The following is a 23,506-nucleotide window of genomic DNA, read 5'->3' as shown; positions in this document are numbered from 1 at the left end:
ACCGCAAAGACATGAAGACACCGTTGGTTAGCTACCGCACCAAATGGACAACCGGTTGGAAAACTGAATGGTTTTATGTTAAGGTTGATGAGAAGAAGGAGAAGCTAGTTTAGAGCCCACTGGGCCTAACCTTCGGGTTAACTAGGCCCCAGTGTCGCATGACGCTGGGATCATCATGCCCAGATGTTGTGGGTGAATTTAGAGTTGTGTCCGAGCATATCGGAACTAGGGATTTGGTTCAGGAATACTTAGCCAATAGAGTATTCCCAACGTTAAAGGAATGGAGTATGCCGAAGCTTAAAGGAGAGAAGAAAAAGAATGAACTTGTTCGACTGCCCTATCATTTTAAGTTCAAGAAACACTTCAAAGAACCCTGCCAAGAATGGTTGGATACGATCGAAGTTATGTGCAATGAAATATTGGGCAATTATACGAAGAAAGAAGATCAATTGATGACGGCAGCCTTCGGCACCCGACCGAAACGAAGGCTAAACCGAGTAATGAACACTCTGAAATTTGAATACCCAGACTATGAACGGTTAAGTAAAGGTGCCGAAGGGCCAAAACAAAAAAGAGCTGTCAGTGTTATGCAAAGACAAGCTGCCAGAATGATAAAAGAAGATGAAAATTTAGCAAAAAAGAAAAAAAATCCAGCCCTGAGCCGAAGGTGGCCGTTTCGAAGAAAAGAAAAGCTACAGCTCCGAAGCCAAAAGCTGATTTAGAAGAAGTTCCCTCAACACCTTCTGCCACTGACGCAGAAGAAATTTTAAAGGTAATGACCGAATCTCTACCTAATAAGCTAAGCCCGCTGGGACCGGAACTGATGAAGCTTTTACAGAAGAAGAAGAAGGAACCTTCGGTTGCCGAGAAGCCCGCTGAACCAAAAAAGCGAAGGATTATTACTATCATTGAGGCTATTGAAGAAACACCATCGTCGGCCTCAGTGCTAAAAACAGCAGCAGCCAAAGCTGCTCCAGCCGAAGCTTCTACTTCCGAAGTTGCAGCAGCCGAAGCCACAAATTTGGAAAACACGCTTACTGACATTGATGAAATAATTTTGAATATGGCTGAGGAAGAAACTGCTGCAGCTGCTGAGGAAACCCCGGCTACAGTGCCTGAAAAGGAGAAGGAGCTTGCCGAAGATGCTTCGGAAGAAAGAAATATCAACTTTCAAAACATAATTGGACAAGAGTTGTCTAAGGCTAAAAAAGAAGAGCTGAGGGACTTTGCTATATCTTGCGGGTACCAGCCAGGGGCACTGCTCTTCGGTGGTATAGACGAAGAGAGCTTAGGTTGCCTTTGAGACCGGACTGGGGAGAAAGTTGTCAGGACTTTATCGAAAAGTGTTGGTTTTCCGAAACTCGAAGCCGATCTCAGCAGATACCGACGACAGCATATCGTCGGTAGCCTATTTTATTCTAACTTTAAGGTAAAATTCTTCCCTTAACTTTTTATTGTTTTGATATGAAGATGTTTTCTGATGAAGGTTATTTTGTCAGAGCCTACTACTAAGCAAAACCTTGAGGATGCAACAAGACCTCGAGGACAAGAAAAACGAAGTTATAATTGAGGGCTTAGAGAACAAGATTAAAGATCATGAAGCTGCCCTAGAAAAGAAAGACTTCATAATTCAAACAATGGAAGGTTCACTGGCAGAAGCTCAAGCCGAGATCGCCAGACTGAATAGTGAACTTTCCATGAAGTCAAAAAGCATTGAGCAAGAGAAGAAAGATTTCGAAACAAAACTCGAAGCTGAAGTTGAAAAAAGTTCAAATCTGCAGAAATCACTCAAAGATCTTCAAGAAGCATGGTCTTGTACTTGTTTGGTGACTTGTGCCCGCTTGATTTCTGCTGAGAGCCGAGGCAAGGGCTGAGCGCTTGGTCACGTACCCGAGCCCCCCTGACAAGGGGGTTGCCCATGCCGTAGTGGTTGACACAGTACTGAGTATGGCAAAAAGTCCCTAAGTAATATGTCAGCTCTGCAGTATATGGTGACGTTGGGCGCCTTTCCGTTGTGGATATTGAGGCTAGAGTCGGGCTCGGGCGAGGCAGAAGTCCGCCCGAGGTCACGACCGAGCCCGCTCCAGTATTCGCGGGGAGCAGGTAAACGAGGCCGGGCTCAGGCGAGGCGAAGTTTGTCCCGAGGCCGAGGTCGCCTTCAGCGAGGCAGAGTTCACGTCCGAGAGCCATCCTGCACTCTTGTCGTATTGTACGTCCCATCAGGGGTTGACAGATGGCATGTGGGAATAGTGGTCGCATGCGTCATCGTAGTTGGTGAAGCTTGACAGGACCGCGGTCTTGTTGCTCCTGTTCACCTGCAACTCTACGTGGGGTAGGTATGCATATTGAATGCTCCTGCCCCCTGCAGACTTTGGTTGAGTCTTGCATTGGGGTTGTCTTCCTTACCCGAGATGTGCTCGGGCGAGGCAAAGACTTTTGTTCTGGGAGATGGAGCCTCGGCCGGGACGAGAATTCTCCCTAGAGCACACCATGTCCGAGGGCAGGCTTGAGCGAAGCGGACCTATGGTGACCCCTGAGCGGGGCCTCGGGCGAAGCGCGGTTTATGATCCTTTGATCTCGGGGAATGTGTCTTGAAGGTGGTCTAAGGGTTAAGTGTGTTTTAGGGGCATAATCTGGGTACCCCTAATTATGATACCCGACAAGTGGTATTGATTAGAAATGGCTCAACAAAAGATAATGGATGGTTGAACAAAATGTGAATGGCTGACATCAGTTTTATAGTGTATGTGTGTATATATGTGTGCACACATACAATATCTCTCCTTTATATAACATAAACAGACATAAGTTATAGTGGTAGAAGACGCTCGCTTGTATCGAAAGAGCATGGTTTGAATCCCCACGTCCTATTTTTTGTGTGGTTATTCCACGCGCCTGGCTGGCTGGTTCGTGACTAGGTCGGACCCATGCAACTGGCTAGCCCAAATTTCCCCAATTATTTCATAACCAACCTCTCATTTGTTCTCCTTTATCTTTATGTTATTAGGATCAATCATTTGTAGTTATCAAGGTGAATCACTTGTACTTTTATCAAGGTCAATCATTATAGTTACTAGGATCAGTCGTGTATTTATCAGGGTCATTCATTGTAATTATTAGGGTCATTTTATTTTTTACCAGGGCCAGTCATTGTATTTTATCAGGATCAGTCATTGTACTTCTTCTATTAGGGTCTACATTTTATCAAGGTCAGTTATTGTAGTTATCAGGATCAATCATTATATTTTAATCAGTGTCAGTCAATGTATTTATTAAGGTCAATCATTGTATTATTAGGATCAGTCATTGTATTTATATCAGAGTCACTCATTATAGTTATCAAGGTCGGTCATTGTATTTTTTTATTAGGGTCAGTCATTGTATTTAGCAGGATATTTTTATCAGGGTTAGTTATTGTATTATTAGGTTCAATCATTGTATTTTATCAGGGTCACTCATTATAGCTATCAAGATAAGTCATTGTATTTTTTATTAGAGCCAGTCATCGTATTTATTAGGACCAATCATTGTATTTATTAGGGTCGGACATTGCGATTAAATAAAAAATTGAAAAAGATATAGCATGAGTGTCTAGTTTTGTTCGAAAATCTCATAAACACGAATATAACAAAAAAAGGGATTTTGGTTTTTTATGCCTATATATGCGGGTTGCATGACTGCATACACGCATACTCGCTGAGCGTGGTGCCAAATAGTATCCACTGCGTGCCCTGCGCTCTAACCGGATGCTCTATCCATCACACCTCAATAACCCATTGAGCATCCCTCCCCCCACACGCCTGTGCTCCAATCAGATGCTTGTTTGACTAATAGCAAGGAGATTCTCCAATATCATGCTAAGAATAGCTAGGATTTCCAGAAGAAGATGTCATTCGTTTGATGAGAAATAAAAAGGAATATCGAGAATTCGCGTGGCTAAAGCTGAAGCAACTACTTTCGAAGTAACAGAAAGAAAAGCAACGATTGGAGTGGGGGAGTCAGAGTCAAAAAGAGAATTCCTCGCTTCTTTCTCTCATGCAAAACCGTGCATGAGACTTTCATCTCGCACGGCTTCTAAGTGATAAAAGAAAGAAGTCCAATCGTGATAAAAATAATTACATCAATTTAATAGAAAGGAATGACTTAAAAACATATTATGAGTCTCTGGATGAATAAACTATTGGATGACTTAAAATATTTGTAAGAAAGTCTTGTAACAACTGTTGACAATATGAAATATTTTAAATAAGTCATAAAATGACTAAATGACATGTGATGACTAGAATTGTAACAGAATGACTTAATTTAACATAATATGTACTGAATGACCTAACGAGTGAATGACTGAGAAAAAAATAGAATGTTTTAAATAATCATCAAAATGTCTTAAATGATTAAGAAATACTTGATTATCTTATAAAATAACTAGTACAACACATGTGCGCTGCGACGACATACAATCATATTTGATACCAATAAAAAAATAATATCAAATATCAAAGTGAACATATGGTCCATATATCAGATACTAAACTGATAAAAACAAATATTACGCTTTTATCTTAGCTAAAATATCAGGAAAGGTATGAGTTGAAAGAAGCCTGACTACTTTTTTAAAGCTTGCTCGATGGCTTGTCCTCCTTTAGGTAGTGAGGTGGTTCTATGTGGGAGCGCTGCGCTGCGTTTGGCTTCCCTGTCGTGTTAGACTTGTGTGGTTTCTCACGGTCCATCTATAGATAAAATGTCCACTAGTAGGGATTTGGGTGGTTTTCACAGCCTATCTATAGATGCCCACTGGTATGCGGATTGATCTACATGCTTCGTGCATGGCGTATGACGACCATCGAAGCTAGTATTTTATAGTAGTGGAGATTGGAATGAATTAATGCAAAATGAGAAGTATGAGAATGTTGAGTGACTTAAATGGATCACGATAGAAACTGCATTGGGGCCTGAAACAGCTACTAAACAAGCGATCGCAATATCTTTTAAAAATAAGTTGCGGTCCAAAAAAAAGTGACAATCTATACTCTCTAAGCAGGCTCCCAACCATGTCAATTCACTACAACAATTTCAATGAATTAACATGAGTGAACCATAGTTCTCACAGGGTATTTCGTCGTTACAGGTCCATTCGATTAGAAGTGGGTCATTATATGGTGGTTTGCACTGTATCTTTCCCCCGTTATCAATGAGAGCCAAACGTGTACCTTACAACCTTTCAGATGTCAATTGGAACTTGCAAAAAAAAATAGAAAGAATTTTGACTTGTTGGGGATTTAAACTAGAAAGCATCTAGGCCCCTGGTTGGTTTTAGTGATTAATGACAACGTAATTTTATATGTGACTAACATGTGTTTTGCAGAGGCAAATGGTAAGTTAGGTCGCATTACAGGTAGATGTACTACAATGGTGAAAACAATCCCGGAGATAAAAACTTGAAGCAACGGCTAAAGCGACGAAACAAAAAGTGAAGGTCTTCGTATTCCGAGTGTCAAGGAGTTGCGGACACTCGTGATATAGTTAGGTCTTTTATTTTGTTTTAGCCGTACTATAAAGAGGGGTTGTCGATAAGTAGTTTGACCAAAAGAGTTCTAGTGTAGTGTTGGTGCATATTCACACTCACATATAGTGCTAGGTGTAACTCTAGAACATACTCACAAGTTAGAACAAAAACCAAATTGAAAAAACAGCACAAAACAGAAGCTAGGGTTTCTGGCTTTGGGGCACCGGACTGTCCGGTGCACCCTTTGCCAGTGGGCCCAGCCTGGCCCAGGGAAGAGGGTTCCCTGCGCGCAGAAACCCGAGAGCGCGCTGTTCGTGAGTTGAATTTTAGAGGCACACCGGACAGCGTATCGGACTGTCCGGTATGCCATCTGTCCAACGGCTAGCTGTCAGAACTAGCCGTTTGAGTCGACCGTTGGCGCACCGGTGGCACACCGGACTGTCCGGTGCGCCCATGCGCAGCAGATTCCTGGTAATGGCTAGTTGGTGGGTGAGGGCTATTTATACCCCATCCACCTACCATATTGATGGTCTTGCTGCCCACATTTACTCCTACACATTGGTAGAGCATTGCAAGCACCACAAAGCCTAGTGAGGTGACTTGAGAATCTTAATCCCGCATTTGGACCTCATTAACGCTAGCGAGAGCCACCTAGAGCACACACCGCATGCATTAGGCTTCTCTTGGTCAAGTGAAAGTCTATGGCTTATTACTCTTGGTGATCGGCATCACCTAGACGGCTTGGTGGCGTTGGGAGCTCGGTGATCACCGTGGAGATCTTGTTGGTGACCCGACTCAAGTTTGTAAGCGGTCGTGAGGGATCCACCGCGCCGGAGTGGCAAAGGATCATCTCGTTGTGAGCACTTGGTTCTTGCGATGACCAAGGGAGAGCGATACCCTTACGCAGGTGCTCCAACGAGGACTAGGGGAGAGTGCCGACTCTTTGATACCTCTAGAAAAATTGGAGGAGTCTTCTAAACCTTGCTTTACATTCCGCACTTAATTCAAGTATTTTACATTGTGTATTTGTTTAGCAAGTATTTGAAGTATTATCTTAGCATTGTTGTATTTCTAGTATTATTCTCTTAGTGCTAGTTGTCGGGGTGAAGTTGGGCTCTTGCTTAGATTTTAGTTAGTGTTGATTTTTAGAAAAGCCCAATTCAACCCCCCCTCTTGGGCATCGTGATCCTTTCAATTGGTATAAGAGCCTTGTTGCTCTTAGATTAGCTTAACCGCTAGAGTAACGATGTCCGGTGGGGATGGACCTTCTCCCGTTTTTTATGGTGACGATTTTCCATATTGGAAAATTCGTATGGAAGCATATTTAGAGGCTATAGACATTGGTGTCTACAAAGCCGCCACACAAAGATTCCCCGAACCTAGAGATCCCACAAATCTTGTAGGTGAAGAGTTGAACTATGAGAAATGGAATGCTAAGGCCAAAAACACCCTTTTTAGAGGCCTTTGCAAAGATGTGTTTAATAGAGTTAGAAACCATAAAAATTGTCATGATTTGTGGATGGACATATGTGCTCTACATGAAGGAACTAGAATTGAGCGTGAGGAGAGATATCACATTGCTATGAGAAAATTAAATTCTTTTGAAATGCTTGCTAATGAAAATGCCAATGCTATGTACTCACGTCTCAATATTCTTGTAGAGGAAGTAAATGGCTTGGGGCTTACACAAATTTCACAACCGGATGTTGTGAGGAAGATTCTCAGTGTCCTCCCAATTGATAAATATGGACACATTGTCACTGTGCTGCATCAGATGGATCTTTCAGTTGTCACTCCTACACAAATTTTGGGAAAGATCAATGCACATGAGATGTACATGCACATCAATGACAAGGATGAGTCATCTTACAAGAGAAAGGATTTGGCTCTCAAAGAAAATCAAGAAAGAGAAGGAAAAGCTAAAGTACAAGTTGAGGAGGAATCCTCAAGTGACGATGATCTTAATGCTAACATTGCCTTGATGGTGAGGAAGACCACCAAGATATTAAAGAAGCTCAACAGAGAAGGCATCAAATTTGACTCAAGAAAGAAGAAATTCTTTTCCAGCAAAAGAAAGCCCATTTCTTAAATGGATTGCTACAACTGTGGAGAGCTTGGTCATCTTGCTCATCAATGTAACAAGTCCAAGAAGAACAAGTTCAAGGGCAAGAAAGAAGATGACAGTGATGATGAGAAAAATGAAAAGAGATTCTTCAAGAGGAAGGATGGAAAGCATAAGAGGTTCCACAAAAAGAAAAATGTAAAGGCATACATTGTTGGTGATTGGCTCACTGACATTGAGTCGTCAAGTGGATCTTCTTCAAGTGAAGAAGAAAATGATGAAAAAGTTACCGCCATCGCTGGGGACTTCTCTTCACCACCACCATCTCCATCATCGACTTCTCACCTATGCCTCATGGCTAGAGGTGAACGAAAAGTACAAAATGATAATGATATTATTGATGATAGTGATAGTGATAGTGATGAAGAATTTGCTTCACCTTCCTATGATGAACTAGTTGACTTGCTTAATGAATACACTCAACTCATTAGGAAGTCAAAAGCTAAATGTGATAAGTTGAAAGATGAAAATGAATTTTTAAATGCTAAATATGACATAGTTATGAAAGCTAGTAATGAAATGAAAGAAGAAAACAAAACTATGTCATCCACTGTAAATGAGCTTACATCCTCCCTAAAAGATGCTAAGGATAAATGTGACAAGTTAAATGAAGCTAATAGGGAGTTGAAAGATAGACTAGTAAAAAATAAGGAAGACTATACTAAGATTAAATTTGATCATGATAATCTTCTTGTTGAAAATGAACTTTTATCTTGCAATACACATGAGGCTATTAACCCTGTTGTTAATATTGATGTAGCAACCTCATGTGATGATTTGAGTCAAGGTGATCAAACTAGTCTACATGATGAATTGACTGAAAAAGTTGAAGTCTTGACATTAGACAACCAAAAATTGAAGAGATACTTGACTGATGCAACTACTAGAGGAAAGGTTGCCATTGAGAACAATGACTTCAACAATGAGTTGGCAGTGGATAAAGAAAGGCTTAAAATGAGGTCAAGAAACTTAAGCGTGAAAATGAACATCTTGCAACAAGTGTGCAAAAGTTCAACAAGGGCCAATACCTCTAAAATGAATTGCTCATGAACACTGTCATGAAAAACAACAAGAGTGGTATTGGATATAACTCCTTTGTGCAAAAGAAAGCTACAACTCAATACAAGCCAAATCAGACTCATAAGCATATCAAATGCTTTGAGTGTGGAAAAGAAGGTCATTTTTCCCACAACTGCAAAGCCAAACCACCAACTCCCCTGCCAAAGCACTCAAGACCATTTGCCTTCAATGCTCATTATGTTTTAAGAAGTAGCAAATGGAAAAGTCGAAGTTACATTCCTAGGTCCACCAAGCAAGAGTAGACCTAGACAAATTTGGGTTGCAAAGTCCTTGATTGAGAAAGTCACTGGTCCTATGCAATATAGGGCCCTCAAAACTTAGGCTTGATTTGTCTGTGGATGTAGGTGAACTACAAGACCGGTGGGAGCCATTGGGTTATTGATAGTGGATGCACATAACATATGATAGGCAACCCACGGATGTTCACCTCACTTGATGATAATGTTGATGGACAAGACAAAATCACATTTGGGGACAATTCAAAGGGAAAAGTTCAAGGACTTGGCAAGGTGGCAATTTCAAATGATCTATCAATTTCAAATGTTCTCTTGGTTGCACCTTTAAGATTCAACTTATTATCAGTGGGTCAACTCTGTGTTCTTGGACTTCAATGCTTATTCACTCCAACAGAGGTTATTGTATCAAAAATGGATGATGAATAAATGGTGCTCAAAGGATTTAGATACAACAATCTCTACTTAGTGGATTTCACCTCTGAAGATGCAGACTTAAGAACTTGCCTCTTTACCAAAGCATCTCTTGGATGACTATGGCATAGAAGGCTTGCACATGTTGGAATGAGCACACTGAAGAAAGTATTAAAGAAGGACATGGTTAGAGGACTAAAGGATGTTATATTTGAAAAGGACAAGCCTTGTAGTGCTTATCAAGCTGGAAAGCAAGTTGCTAACACACATCCTACAAAAGCTTTCATGTCAACATCAAGGCCACTGGAACTACTTCACATGGATCTATTTGGACCAACAACTTATGCAAGTGCTGGTGGCAACCTCTACTGTCTGGTGATAGTTGATGATTTCTCAAGATACACTTGGGTGTTTTTCTCCATGATAAATCTGAAGTTGCATCTATATTCAAGAAGTTTGCCAAGAAAGCTCAAAATGAATTTGATTACAAGATCAAGAAGATTAGAAGTGATAATGGAAAAGAATTTGACAACACCAACATTCATGAATACTGTGATGAGATTGGGATCAAGCATGAAGTATCAGCAACATATACACCTCAACAAAATGGAGTTGTTGAAAGGAAAAATAGGACCTTGATCACACTTGCAAGGACAATGATTGATGAGTATAACACACCGGAGAGGTTTTGGGCCGAAGCTATCAACACTGCATGTTATGCATCAAACAGGCTATTTCCTCACTGGCTACTTGCGAAGACTCTCTATGAACTGCTAAATGGGAAAAAGCCAGACGTCTCATTCTTTTGGGTGTTTGGATGCAAATGCTACATTTACAAGAAACGCCATCACCTAGGGAAGTTTCAAAGACGTTGTGATATTGGTTTTCTTCTGGGTTATTCATTAAAGTCCAAAGCATATCGAGTATTCAATCATGCCACTGGCGTGGTAGAATAAACATATGATGTGGAGTTTGATGAGACTAATGGCTCCCAAGGAGCACTTGAAAATCTTGATGATGTAGGTGATGAGCCACTTAAGGAAGCCATGAAGAACATGCCAATTGGAGCTATCAAACCAAAAGAAGATGAAGAAGAGGTGCAAAACATTAATAGGCCTTCTTCATCAAGTGTACCACAAGATGATGAAAAAGATGAGAGGCATGCAAATGAAGATACATTTGTCTCTCATGAACAAGCAAGGATACAAGCCGAAGATGTTGATGCTCCAGGATCTTCTTCCTAAGTGGTTGATAGGAGAAACTCATCACTGCTTCAAGCACACCCACAAGATCAAATCATTGGAAGTCCTTCACAAGGGGTTATTACTCGATCACATAAACATGCTTCTTTTATTGAACATCACTCCTTTGTTTCTTGTGTTGAGCCTACTGTATAGATGAGGCGCTACAGGATCCGGACTGGGTGAATGCCATGCATGAACAACTAAACAACTTCACCCGTAACCAAGTTTGGACCCTGGAGAAGCCTCCACAAGATGCAAGGATCATTGGAACAAAGTGGTTATTCAGAAACAAACAAGATGATCAAGGCGTGATTGTGAGGAACAAGGCAAGACTTGTTGCAAAGGGCTTCTCTCAAGTTGAAGGTTTAGATTTTGGAGAGACCTTTGCACCGGTTGCTCGACTTGAAGCCATCTGTATCCTACTCGCATATGCATCATGCTATGATAAAAAGCTTTATCAAATGGATGTAAAAAGTGCATTTTTAAATGGCTTCATAAATGAACTTGTATATGTTGAGCAACCACCCGGGTTTGAAGACCCTAGATATCCTAACCATGCTTATAGGTTGTCCAAGGCGCTATATGGGTTAAAGCAAGCTCCAAGGGCTTGGTATGAGCGTCTTCGCGACTTCCTCATCAAAAAGGGCTTCAAGATCAAGACCGTCGACACAACTCTATTCACAAAGAAACATAACGGTGATATTTTCATTTGTCAAGTATATGTTGATGACATAATCTTTGGCTCGATAAATCGCTATCATTGCAAGGAATTTGGTGAGTTGATGTCGAAGGAGTTCGAGATGTCAATGATTGGTGAGCTGATGTATTTCCTCGGCTTTCAAGTGAAGCAAATGAAAGATGGTAACTTCCTCTCACAAGAGAAGTATACCAAAGACTTGTTGAAAAGGTTCAACATGGAGATCACTTGTTGAAAAGATGGTAACTCTCTACCGTTCTATGATTGGTAGTTTATTGTATCTTATTGCATCTAGGCCCGATATCATGTTTAGTGTATGCATGTGTGCTAGATTTCAATCAAATCCTAAGAAAGCTCATATTTGCGCTCTTAAAAGAATTCTTAGGTATCTCAAGCACACCCCAAGTGTTGGCCTTTGGTATCCCAAAGGAGCTACTTTTGATTTAATTGGCTATTCCGATTCGGATTATGCCGGTTGCAAAATTGATAGAAAAAGTACTTCTAGGGGTGTAATTTGCTTGGGAGATCACTACTATTATGGACATCCAAAAAGAAAAATAGTGTTGCCTTGTCAACCGCCGAAGCGGAATACATTGCCGCTGGTGCTTGTTGCACACAGATTTTATATATGAAACAAACTCTTCTAGACTATGGTGTAGTTCTAGAAAAGGTACCTTTGTTGTGTGACAATGAGAGTGCTGTTAAAATTGCTAATAATCTTGTACAACACTCTCGCACCAAGCACATTGATATTCGTCATCACTTCCTTAGAGATCATATTGCTAAAGGAGACATTATTTTAGAAGAAGTGAGGTCGGAAGATCAATTAGAGGATATTTTCACTAAGCCTCTTGATAAAACCCGCTTTTGCATGTTGAGAAATGAATTAAACATACTTGATCTCAGAAATTTTATTTAAAGATCTCAAAATAGTGTTGTCAAGCCTGCATTGCATATTTAAATTTCTTGTATTGCATCTAGGGCTTGTCTAACCTAGTTAAGATAACCGCCAACAAAGCGAGTGAAAAAAGCTTAACTCGGGCTCAAACTTGACAAGTCTTAGCTTTAAGCTTTTAGTACTTAAATTCTTATTTACTATGCCATTGTTGGTTCTTGAGATATGCATGTAGTACTACACTTAGGGGGGGAGTATTCAAAACTCAAATTATTCATGAAAACCCCTAGTTCAAAGCTAAAATGCAAATCTCACCATTTGACTATTTTCTCTAAAAATTGACTAGCCTATGGCAAAATATTTTTGAAAATTATGGGAAAATATATGAGGGGGCCAATACCTATCCCAATAGGTGTTCTTTTGTATGATTATAAGTTGGGATTTGGTTTGGTTAAAATTTAGATCGAAAAATTTGAAAATTTTCAAAATCACCTCTGCCTAGGCTCACCGGACAGTCCGGTGCACTGTGCACTGTCCGATGCACTGGCCGCGCGCGCAGATCCACTTTCCCCTGTGTGTTGTCCGGTGGTTCACCGGACGGCTACTATGTGTTGTCCGGTGTGCACTGGACAGGCACTATAGACTGTCTGATGCGGCCATAACACGTTTTAAAAAAGGACCTCCAGTCTGAGACCGAGCCAGAGGTCCCCATTCCCCTCTCTGCTCTCTGGCTCTTCTCAGTCCCTGGCGTTCAAGCGCCACTCTGCTCATCGCCGGCGATCTCCGACGTGGTGCTCCTGCCCGTGCTCAGGCTCTGCTCCTCTTCCCTTCTCTAGTGAGTAGCCTGGCTCTCCTTTCCTCCCTTGGCTCTCCTTTCCTCCCTCTTCCCTTCTCTGTGGTCAGTGAGCTTGTTTTCCACCCCTTTTGATCCTCCAACCAAAACTGAGCCAATTTGTGAATCCCTGTGCATGTATGTGTACCATTGTTCCTTTATGCTTCCCCATGCAGGTTCCTAGCTCCTTAGGGAGGGTTTCTCCACCTAAAATGGTGTTTCACCGAAAACCTAGAATCTCGCACGCCGCGTGCTCGGTGAAATGCCCAAACCAGCCAAAAATGCTCCAATCAATCCCAAATTTTTCAGGCACCTTCACGATACCTCCAGTAACATATTCGCAAAATCTCACGCCAATCTGATATCCCAGGCTTCAATTTTACACAAATTCCCCTTTATAGCGATTGATTCCGAGCCGAGTGCCCAAATTCCATTTTCTTCGCCAAAAATCAAACCAAGCGCACACTTCACTCATATTTACCCATATAAACCTATTCGTGAAGTATCGGCTCAATTCAAAGTCATTTCATGCCTCATTTCCAATTTCAAACCTCCTATGGCACTATTCGTCATTCAAACTCTGTTTTCACGCCGTTTGACCTCTCAATCGCCAAATCACTCGATTTCTGTGTCATAACACTCTGTGTATGTATTTCAGTGACCTCGCCTGCTCGTGAGTTCATCTCCTGTCCTACCTAGATTCTTCCTCTCTCGTGAGGTTTCTAGGTATTTGTCACCGCAGTCATTATCATTTCCTATGCTCTCTTCTCGTGCTCAGTTTCTCTCTGTCTTCAGGTCAGGATGGTGCGCACGAAGAATGTGTCCACGCTAGGGGGAGGAGACGATGAAAACCCTCCTCGCCCCTTCCGGTAGGTCAAGGGGAAGACTGTCTACTTGGAGCAGCAAGAAGGTCGCAAGAAGCAGCGTTTGGATAGAGCAGCCCGAGCAGCTCTAGCAGCAGCAGCAGCCGCTGAGCAGGCAGAGAGAGGTGGTCAGCTGCAGATATCATTAGATCAGATTGCTTACCGAGTTCGTTGACTCGCCTCTTGGCCTCGCTCCTCCGCACCTTCTACTCCCGCCACTGCTACCACTCCACCACCCACTTCGCCCGCTCCAGTCACTCCTGCGCCATCCACCACCTCAGCCATACATATCATCTACACCACTCCAGCTTCCACTACTCCTCCTCCCGCTTCCTTTTCCGCCCACCTATCCCACTTGCCCGCTTCCGGGAGCGAGATGAGACCGAGGTGCGACCACTGGCTGCCGGTCCTCGATTGATTGATCTTCAGCGTGCTATAGCGGCCCGGGTACGTTGGTTCAGACACGTACCCGTGGAGACTTGGCTACCAGCTCAGAGAGACCCTGCAGCGGCAGATCTTTTCAGCACCAGGATCTAGGAGTATTTCTTCAGAGCACATATGTCAGCCCAGATTGCTCTGCGAGCGCACCGGCTATTGGGTCTTCCTGTGTTTCTGCTAGCCGCTGGTGCAGACTCTGAGGTGCATCTCACATATTTGCTGGGACTTCTCACTCTTCTGACTACCAGCGGCAGATATGTTGAGGAGTGGGTCCGTGTGTTCAATGCGTCAGTATGGATCGACCCCGATCACCAGTGGATGAGGTTCCGCTTTGAGCGAGAGGATGTTACACTTCATGCTAGCTAGATTCGCCAGCTGTTTGGATTCAATGAGTCATCGACTTGTCTTCATAGCTTGTGCTATGGTACCTCTGATCCTCCTCGTCGCCCTCACGACGGAGTTGCTCCAGCTACAGCTCACATCGCGGCTTTGTTCCGACCGCCCTTCTCAGATGGGTCGCGACGTTCTCCGGCAGATTTCACTACAGTAGCCAAGTACTTATATCAGCTCATGAGACGGACGCTTCTGTCGTGGATGGGTTATAGAGAGGCTACCACTCATATTCAGCTTTGGCTCCTCGGTGCCCTGATCTTTCATTCAGAGTTTGATGTTGTTGACTTCCTTATTTGTGAGATCGAGGACACGGTATTGGATGGTCTTCGTGCTCGGCGACAGCTGCCAAATGCTCATTATCTCTGCCACATCTTCGCACAGCTGATCCGACCACCATAGTTCCAGGGCACCCTTGAGGCCTCACGCCTCCTATTTGGCTCCTACCATCCAGCCCCTGAGGATCCAGTACCAGTACCTGATCCAGTGACAGACATTCAGGCAGAGGATACAAGTTTCCATCAGTTTGAGACTTAGGGCGCAGCAGTTCCTGACGATGATGATGATGATGATGATGATGATTTTGGGATTCCGCCTCTGCCTCCTGTGCCTCCACGCTCACATGACCATGAGGCCCGGAGTTCTCGTGCTGCCCCTGCTGTTCCTCCTGCCATTGACCCTGCTCTGGCTGCGATCCTCCAGACTCTTACTCAGCAGCAGGCTCATCTGGCAGCGGTGCAACAGCAGATGTCCGAGAGAATGCTATCGATGTTTTAGACTATTCAGGACAGACAGGACACTCTGCAGCAGCAGCTTTTGGCAGACAAGGCTGAGAACCGGGCCTTCATGACTCACATACTTCAGCATACCGGTGCTCAGATTCCTCCTGTTCAGTCTGCACCCCCTCTAGATCTTCAGGCCGCTGTTGTGCTAGCCCTTCAGGCAGGACCCCCTCTACCTTCATTTGGTCCTTCTTCCTCTCCGCTCCTGCCGGTCACCCTGGTTTTCTCGTCGCCGGTCATCAGCTCCATCAGCGCTCAGCCGCCAGTGCCACCAGCTCCTGCTGTTACCACTGCTGTTGTGGCGGTGTCTGTGACCTCTTCAGCTTCGGTAGCTCCTGCAGCACAGCCTCCATCCGAGTCAGTACTAGCTCCAGCTTCTACGGTAGATCCTGGATCCGAGGCTGACTCTGACCCTCAGCTGGCGTTTGCTCTTCTGCCACGATCGTGATCGGATGCGCCCCAGCCACCTCCTTCCTCTTCTGGTCTGTAGGTTCAGGTTTCCTTTTGGTGTTTGACGCCAAAGGGGGAGAGATATGAGAGTTGTGAGAGCTAGGGGGAGTTAGGGAGTTAGTATAGAGTCATTTTGATGTAATATATGTGCTTGATACTCTCTGTACTAGATCCACTTTTGTATGACGATTTTGGCTCACAAACTCTATTATATGCTCTCGATGCTTATGTTGACTGTGTGTGTATTGTGTTTTCACCTTATATGTTATCACCAGTCTCTAGTTCTTGTTCATCGATTTGATTTCACTTTTATATGAACAAGAAACTTACAATGTGTATGCACTCACTCTTATTATTATGTTACACACTCTTTCTGTCAAAAATTTTTGAGTATAACTAACCATCTTCTCTATTGACAGAAATTTCAAAACAAACTACTCTCACAATCTTGTAGGTTGTCATCAATCACCAAAAAGGGGGAGATTGAAAGCATCTAGGCCCCTGGTTGGTTTTAGTGATTAATGACAATGTAATTTTATATGTGACTAACATGTGTTTTGCAGAGGCAAATGGTAAGTTAGGTCGCATTACATGTAGATGTACTACAACGGTGAAAACAATCTCGGAGATAAGAACTTGAAGCGACGGCTAAAGCGACAAAACAAAAAGTGAAGGTCTTCGTATTCCGAGTGTCAAGGAGTTGCGGACACTCGTGATATAGTTAGGTCTTTTATTTTGTTTTAGTCGTACTATAAAGAGGGGTTGTCGATGAGTAGTTTGACCAAGAGAGTTCTAGTGTAGTGTTGGTGCATATTCACACTCACATATAGTGCTAGGTGCCACTCTAGAACATACTCACAAGTTAGAACGAAAACCGAATTGAAAAAACAGCACAAAACAGAAACTAGGGTTTCTGGCTTTGGGGCACCGGACTGTCCGGTGTGCACCGGACTGTCCGGTGCACCCTCTGCCAGTGGGGCCAGCCTGGCCCAAGGAAGAGGGTTCCCTGCGCACAGAAACCTGAGAGCGCGTTGTTCGCGAGTTGAATTTTAGTGGACTGTCCGGTGTGCCATCTGCCCAACGGCTAGCTGTCAGAACTAGCCATTGGAGTCGACCGTTGGCGCACCGTTGGCGCACCGGACTGTCCGGTGCGCCCATGTGCAGCAGATTCCTGGTAATGGCTAGTTGGTGGGTGAGGGCTATTTATACCCCCTCCACCCACTATATTGATGGTCTTGCTACCCACATTTACTCCTACACATTGGTAGAGCATTGCAAGCACCACAAAGCCTAGTGAGGTTATTTGAGAATCTTAATCCCGCATTTGGACCTTATTAGCGCTAGCGAGAGCCACCTAGAGCATACACCGCATGCATTAGGCTTCTCTTGGTCAAGTGAAAGTCTATGGCTTGTTACTCTTGGTGATCGTCATCACCTAGACGGCTTGGTGGCGTTGGGAGCTCGGTGATCACCGTGGAGATCTTGTTGGTGACCCGACTCAAGTTTGTAAGCGGTCGTGAGGGATCCACTGCGCTGGAGTGGCAAAGGATCATCTCGTTGTGAGCACTTGGTTCTTGCGAGGACCAAGGGGGAGTGATACCCTTGCGAGGGTGCTCCAACGAGGACTAGAGGAGAGTGCCGACTCTTCGATACCTCGAGAAAAATTGGAGTCTTCTAAACCTTGCTTTACATTCCGCACTTAATTAAAACATTTTACATTGTGTATTTGTTTAGCAAGTATTTGAAATATTGTCTTAACATTGTTGTATTTCTATTATTATTCTCTTAGTGATAGTTATCGGGGTGAAGTTGGACTCTTGCTTAGATTTTAATTAGTGTTGATTTTTAGAAAAGTCCAATTCACCCTCCTCTTGGGCATCGTGATCCTTTCAAAACTCACTCAATTCCGTCTAATCCACGTGGATTCAAAATAAAACGAACAGACCCTAATACATGCGATCCGACGCTACACCGGAACTATCAGTGGTCAGCTTCTAGGCTTCAGCATTATACGTACTATGAAAATATGAATGCACTTCAGGTCATCATCAACAACCAAAATGGATATAGCAAATATTCAGGCTCATTATACTTGAAAACAATAGAATTACATTAAAAAAGGCCGAAACCGTGAGGCTGGATTAACAAGAGAAACGGTAATGGTACAGTAATTCATGAAGTGAAGGATTTTACATCACCACCAGCTGGTGCTGAACCTTCCCGTTGGATCCAGCTAACTGCCCTTGGCAGGAGCATCTACAACCAATACCCAAAGTGGGTTATCTTACTTATCTAGAGCCCTGGTATCGCAAGCCCAATATGCCTCAGGGTCAGGGCAGGACCAAGAAATGTGGTGAAGTTCACATTCCCAAGGCAACCCTACGTCTCAATGCCACCTCGAAGTATCATCTAGTAAAAGCAAAGTTCAACAGAAATGCTGTGCCAGCAAGTTGTCTTGGAACCGACGTGGTAAAATGAGCATCGTTTGATCACTTTGTTTTTCTTCTCGATGCAATCTCCGCTGCCCATGCTTTTCCCAAGTCTGTCTGAAATTTGCCTGCATGGGAATTAGGTGCGGGGATATGGTTTTGTTACACAATGACTCTAATGCTAATAGCCTAGGCTAAGTTTACCATCCCCATATTCAAATTCCACTCTGCGAATAGTGCAATCTAAGTGCAAAACAGTGTTTTGGGTGGGTGAACTGCTGGACACGGTCTAATACAATGTAAAAATGAGATCAAACATAAGCACGTGATAAAAGAAAACCATAAAAGGCATAGGCATGTATCAGTTCATGGTAAAGAAAACCATTATAGGTGGTAGTGTCCAGTTTTCAATTAGCAATAATCATTCAGGCACTAATATGTTCTGAATTGCTGATGAATGTTTATATTATCTCAGGAAAACATTTTTAAGTGTAAGACCAAAAAAATGGCAACATCCTTCTCAGCTTAAATGAACTGTTCAAATTTATGTACAGGATGCTCATGAAAATTGAGAAGAGCAAGATTTATGTACTGGATTGTCATGAAAATTGAGAAGAGCAAGATTTATGTACTGGATACTCATGAAAATTGAGAAGAGCATAACAGAAAGAGAAAAATCACACCTGCTGTTGATTGGAAGAATTCTTCAAGGTCCCGTCCTTGCTCTGAAAATTTTAAAATACATAGGCGTAAGTGTGATACTGTTAACCCCATCTATCAACAAGGAGTTCACCAGGTGTTAAGTGATAGTACATTGATCATATGTATCACTTCTCACACCCAGAAGGCCGTGGAGCAAATTAAATAATGGTGTAAGCACAGATGGGCAGATCTAGGGCGGAGGCTGCCACATGAGTGGGGTCTTGAGATGGGATAAATCGAGACAAGCCTCCCCTGCAAATGCAGAGAGGCTGTTTCGAACTGGCAACATAGTGACTTAGTGAGACTGCCCTCACCACTACACCAGGCCTACCCAATATAAGCACAAATGATGCAAAGAAAAAGATGTGCTGTATTTGAAATGTGAAATGTGAGCTGATTTTACTATATACATTTATTTGGTTATTACAACAAGAATATTTGATGAATGCATTTAAATAGTTGTGGTTTGTACTTTATAGCTACTGTGCATGGGAAATGTTAGTTCAAATATTCAAGCACCAGTATGAACTCACCCTTTTCATACTCCAGAGCTTGAAGTATCATCTCAACCTGGAAATATAACAGTGCAACAAAGGATTACAGCATGCAAAGGAAAAGGAAGAAGTGGAGCCATATGGGTTAGGGCCATAAATCATAATGATTGCCTACATTAGTTAAATATCCTGCCAGTTATATGCATTGCCTATTGAATGATCACAAGAACTACCATCTGATAGCTTCAGACAGACGTTGCAATCATGCCACCAACTTGATGGATTGAAATATGAAACTGTACCTTGTCAAAATCTTTGACAACCTTCGCTTCCAAAGACGCATTCTCCTCATACTCCATCCAAAGTTCACGAATTTCTTGTGCTGCAAGACAACAGCATGCAGATAAAGGCAAGTATTTATTATATATACCATGTCAAAGATCACATGAACTCTTTAGTCTCGCCTGTACAGAGAACATCCTTTTATCCTGCATGAAAAACTGTTTCCAAAAGGCTGCTAAGATACTTTATTTAGTTCTAAAAGGTTCACTTCACATGTAAGGGATGCTGGATCTCTCCAATATTTTTTAACGATTAATGATATGAATAATGAGAACACAACCAGAATACTAGAATTCTATGTTGTGAAACTCTTAGGGAAAAAATGTTGGATGCTATGATAGCCATTTGAGCATAAATAATTTACGATCCATAATGCTTCAAGGTAGAAAATCATTAGAGATGGAATAATATTATCACCATCAATTACAATATCATGTTCAAATTCCAAAACTCATAGTCATCAACATTTGCTGAATATAAACTCTTCGGTTTTGGCTTCTACAAAAACATCCCTTATCTTTTCAACCTCCATTTCAAAATGTAGGGCGTAAGGATTCAAAAAAGTCAATGAAACTAGTCAAAATATTTGTATATTTATTGCACAAAGATAAATCTATAGATTCATATTTCACATGCATTTTAGTGAGACATTGCTTTTGTAGTAATTGATAATATATTGAGTTCATATATTGCAAGGGAAATTATTGGATAAAGCATATCTTTGAATGAAATTCTCAAACACTAATACACCTTATAAAAAGAAAAAGAGAAGTATAAATAACAGTTTCTCTGGAAATAATCTGAGTGATTTTAAGTTACCAAGAGTTTCCTTGACACCTAACTAAGGGATGTGAATACTCTAAGAATTATCCAATACTTATTTAAACTATGTATCAAAAAATAAGAACAAAAGCTGCCCGCTGGATTTCTACAAAATAATTGCCAGGTTATGATCTGCTTCCCTGATGGAAGTGAAAAGTATCGGATGGAAAAATGACCATCTAAGAAATAATAATAACAGATGAATAGCTTTTCAAGGGTAAAATAAAATATGTATATGACCTGCAAGTACTATAGTATTGTATTCACAAAATTCATTGGCATCCACATATTGTTCTTTTTTCCTTGAAACTATGGTACTATGCACACATAATGGGATCATTAAGTCTAGACTATTGAGTAATCTAGAAAGATGATGCCAGTGTGCAATAGCACCACATTCATTTCATATATAACTAAATCATGAAAAGACAATTTGAGGCATAAGATGCCTAATTAACTACAGCATAAAATGCTAATGTATCACAATTGCAAGTTTCAGTATTCACCTCTTGAACCACCACCAAGCAGCTCGCACATATGGTCCAATGCTTCTTTCTCCCTGCGGTTCTTCTCTTCCTTGGGTACATTATCAGAAGGGGTGATGTCACCAACAATTGCTGGAGTACCAAAAGAAAAAACAATTGAAATGAGTCAACTGAACCCACATCCTCATAGGCAGTTAGTTCCAGAAACAGGCAAGCTGGCTTAGGAACAGCAGCAAGAGTCCATATGAGCGGAGGGCAAAATCATGTGTTCATTTCTAAGCTGAGCATGCTTCTGAATGAAAATAGGAAAATGTGCACATAGTTTAAAGTTTTACACTTTGGCTAGCAGAGGTCAAAGAACCAACTAATTGGCACAAGTACTTGAACACACATCCTACATTCCTACTACAGGTCTCCAGTCCAGTGGTCTAGTTACCATCTACCAACATCTCAGGTAGTAATAGGCTCGCATATTCACAAAATTGCATCCCTCATCTCACACAAAGCCCCAAAACTTCAGTGAAGCCGTCTAGACGGAAGTCTTTTGAGACCATACCTTCTGCAATGTCGTGCACAATCGCCATCTTGACACACCTGTAATTGAAGGGATAAATAAACAGTGTATGAAAACGGAACCGTAAGAAGGCTAAATACTGCCGAGCTAGACTTGAGAGCGAAACTGTCAGGATCACCTGTCGCGGTTGACGCCGGGTAGATCGGCCGCGACGAGCGCCATGACGCCCATCCGGTACATGTGGTCGGCCACCGACTCGGGCGCCTGCACCCCGCGCTTCACCCACCCCGCCCTCTTGGTCGTCTGCAATTACATCCACAATCTCATCCATCGCGTCACATTTCCATCCATCTCAACCAAGCCGGCCCGTGGAAATGCGAAGCGACTAAACAGGGGCGCTCAGTCGCTCACCTTGAGGCGGTAGCAGAGCGTGAGGAAGTCGATGGCGTTGGACGCCGAAGGGGCCGGGGCACCGGCGTCCACCGATGCGGCGGGGGTCGGGGAGGAAGAGGAGGACATGGCGGCGGCGAGGCGGTGGGGGAGCGCGCGGTGAGCCGGGGCGAAGGGGACGGGGTGCTGTGGGGGCTTGGCGGCGGCGAGGGTGGTGGCGCAGAGGGAGGAGAGGGAAAGGGCTCGGCTCCCACCACCCATCGTTATTAGCTGAGGCCGGAGTAGGCGGAGGAGCGGTGGGCAGCGCAGGGCAGGCTCCGCGGATGGCGGGGTGGTCGCTCGCGGAACCGGCGCATGCCCGCCCGCGAGCCCGTGGCCCAGCTTGCGCGGCGGGCGGACCGTGGATCACGTGGGGTACTGAGGTTCTCCTAATTTGGGCCCCAGCGCACGGGGATCGATCGCGCTAGAGGGTCGATCCTTTCCTTTTTCATTTTCGGCTGCCGGGCCCATTCGGCCAATCCGGATTCCGGAGTCTGCAATGTTGCGGATAGCCCATGGTTGGCCAAGAATGCGGCCCGGCCCGTGAGGGGTCCACCCCCACGTGGAAATAACACCAGCCCATCAATTTATATGTCTTTGAGTCTGAATTTTAACCCAGCTAAATCTGTCGAGAACTTACAGCAAGGGAAGAGATTAAGCGCTGTTTGGATCAAAATATTAGACTCACTTATCCAATAAAATAGGTAACACAGAATTTTAGATGATATTATTTACAGAGTTGCGTTTAATATAGGAATAAAATAGAGGATACAATAGGGGATCAGTTGGAGATGGCCTTATACTATCAAAAAATCTTATGTGGGCTAATATCAAACGAGAAGCTCTAGTCTTCTATATAACAAGGAAATAGTTTTTTGTGCTTCTGCCTCGACAAAAAGAGAATAAGCCCTCCATTGCTGAGGAGAGGGTTCAAGGTCTGAATTTGGAAATTGCACCACAGCAAGTCCTCCCGCCTTGCCTAATTGTCTTACATGATAGGCTTCGTTTCCGTTCGCTGAATAAAGAAGCACGGTATGTCGTTTTTGACCGCTCTAGACAATTGTTTAGTAGATTTTGTTCAAACTAGATTGTTTTCTCGCGGTCAGATACATATTGTAGAGTGATTTCTTACTGTCAGATACATATTGTAGATTGATTTATGTATACACTAGCATGTTAAATCCTGATGATTTGACCTGCTTAATATATCCAATCTATTACTTTTACTTAAAAAGCCATCGATGTCCTACTAACCGCGGGTCGTACGAATCACCCCGATGGCGAGGCTCGTGCGCCAGTCGCGTGCACTACACACCCACCCCACCGGTGGCCCACACGTTGCG

The 23,506-nt window shown here is 43.1% G+C and overlaps 1 protein-coding gene across 2 annotated transcripts; it reads right to left on the bottom strand.

The window, feature by feature from the left end:
* Window positions 1-17,991: 17,991 nt before the first annotated feature.
* Window positions 17,992-22,580, bottom strand: LOC100281836 (uncharacterized). 2 transcript variants are annotated; one of them, XM_035968012.1, is made up of 8 exons: window positions 22,146-22,580; window positions 21,913-22,037; window positions 21,777-21,814; window positions 21,242-21,352; window positions 19,874-19,953; window positions 19,611-19,647; window positions 19,059-19,100; window positions 17,992-18,492 (listed from the first exon to the last, which is right to left on the bottom strand). In XM_035968012.1, the coding sequence occupies exons 1-8, from the start codon at window positions 22,383-22,385 to the stop codon at window positions 18,356-18,358; spliced, it is 810 nt and encodes a 269-aa protein (XP_035823905.1). In that variant the 5' UTR covers window positions 22,386-22,580; the 3' UTR covers window positions 17,992-18,355. The 2 variants fall into 2 exon arrangements, with proteins under 2 accessions (XP_035823905.1, NP_001148228.1); NM_001154756.2 differs by having other exon boundaries at window positions 18,010-18,503; window positions 22,146-22,449.
* Between the last annotated feature and the right edge of the window lie 926 nt (window positions 22,581-23,506).

The sequence above is a fragment of the Zea mays genome, chromosome 5 (assembly GCF_902167145.1).
Source record: "Zea mays cultivar B73 chromosome 5, Zm-B73-REFERENCE-NAM-5.0, whole genome shotgun sequence".
NCBI classification, from domain to species: Eukaryota; Viridiplantae; Streptophyta; class Magnoliopsida; order Poales; family Poaceae; genus Zea; species Zea mays.
This window is presented reverse-complemented; position numbering and strand designations above follow the sequence as displayed.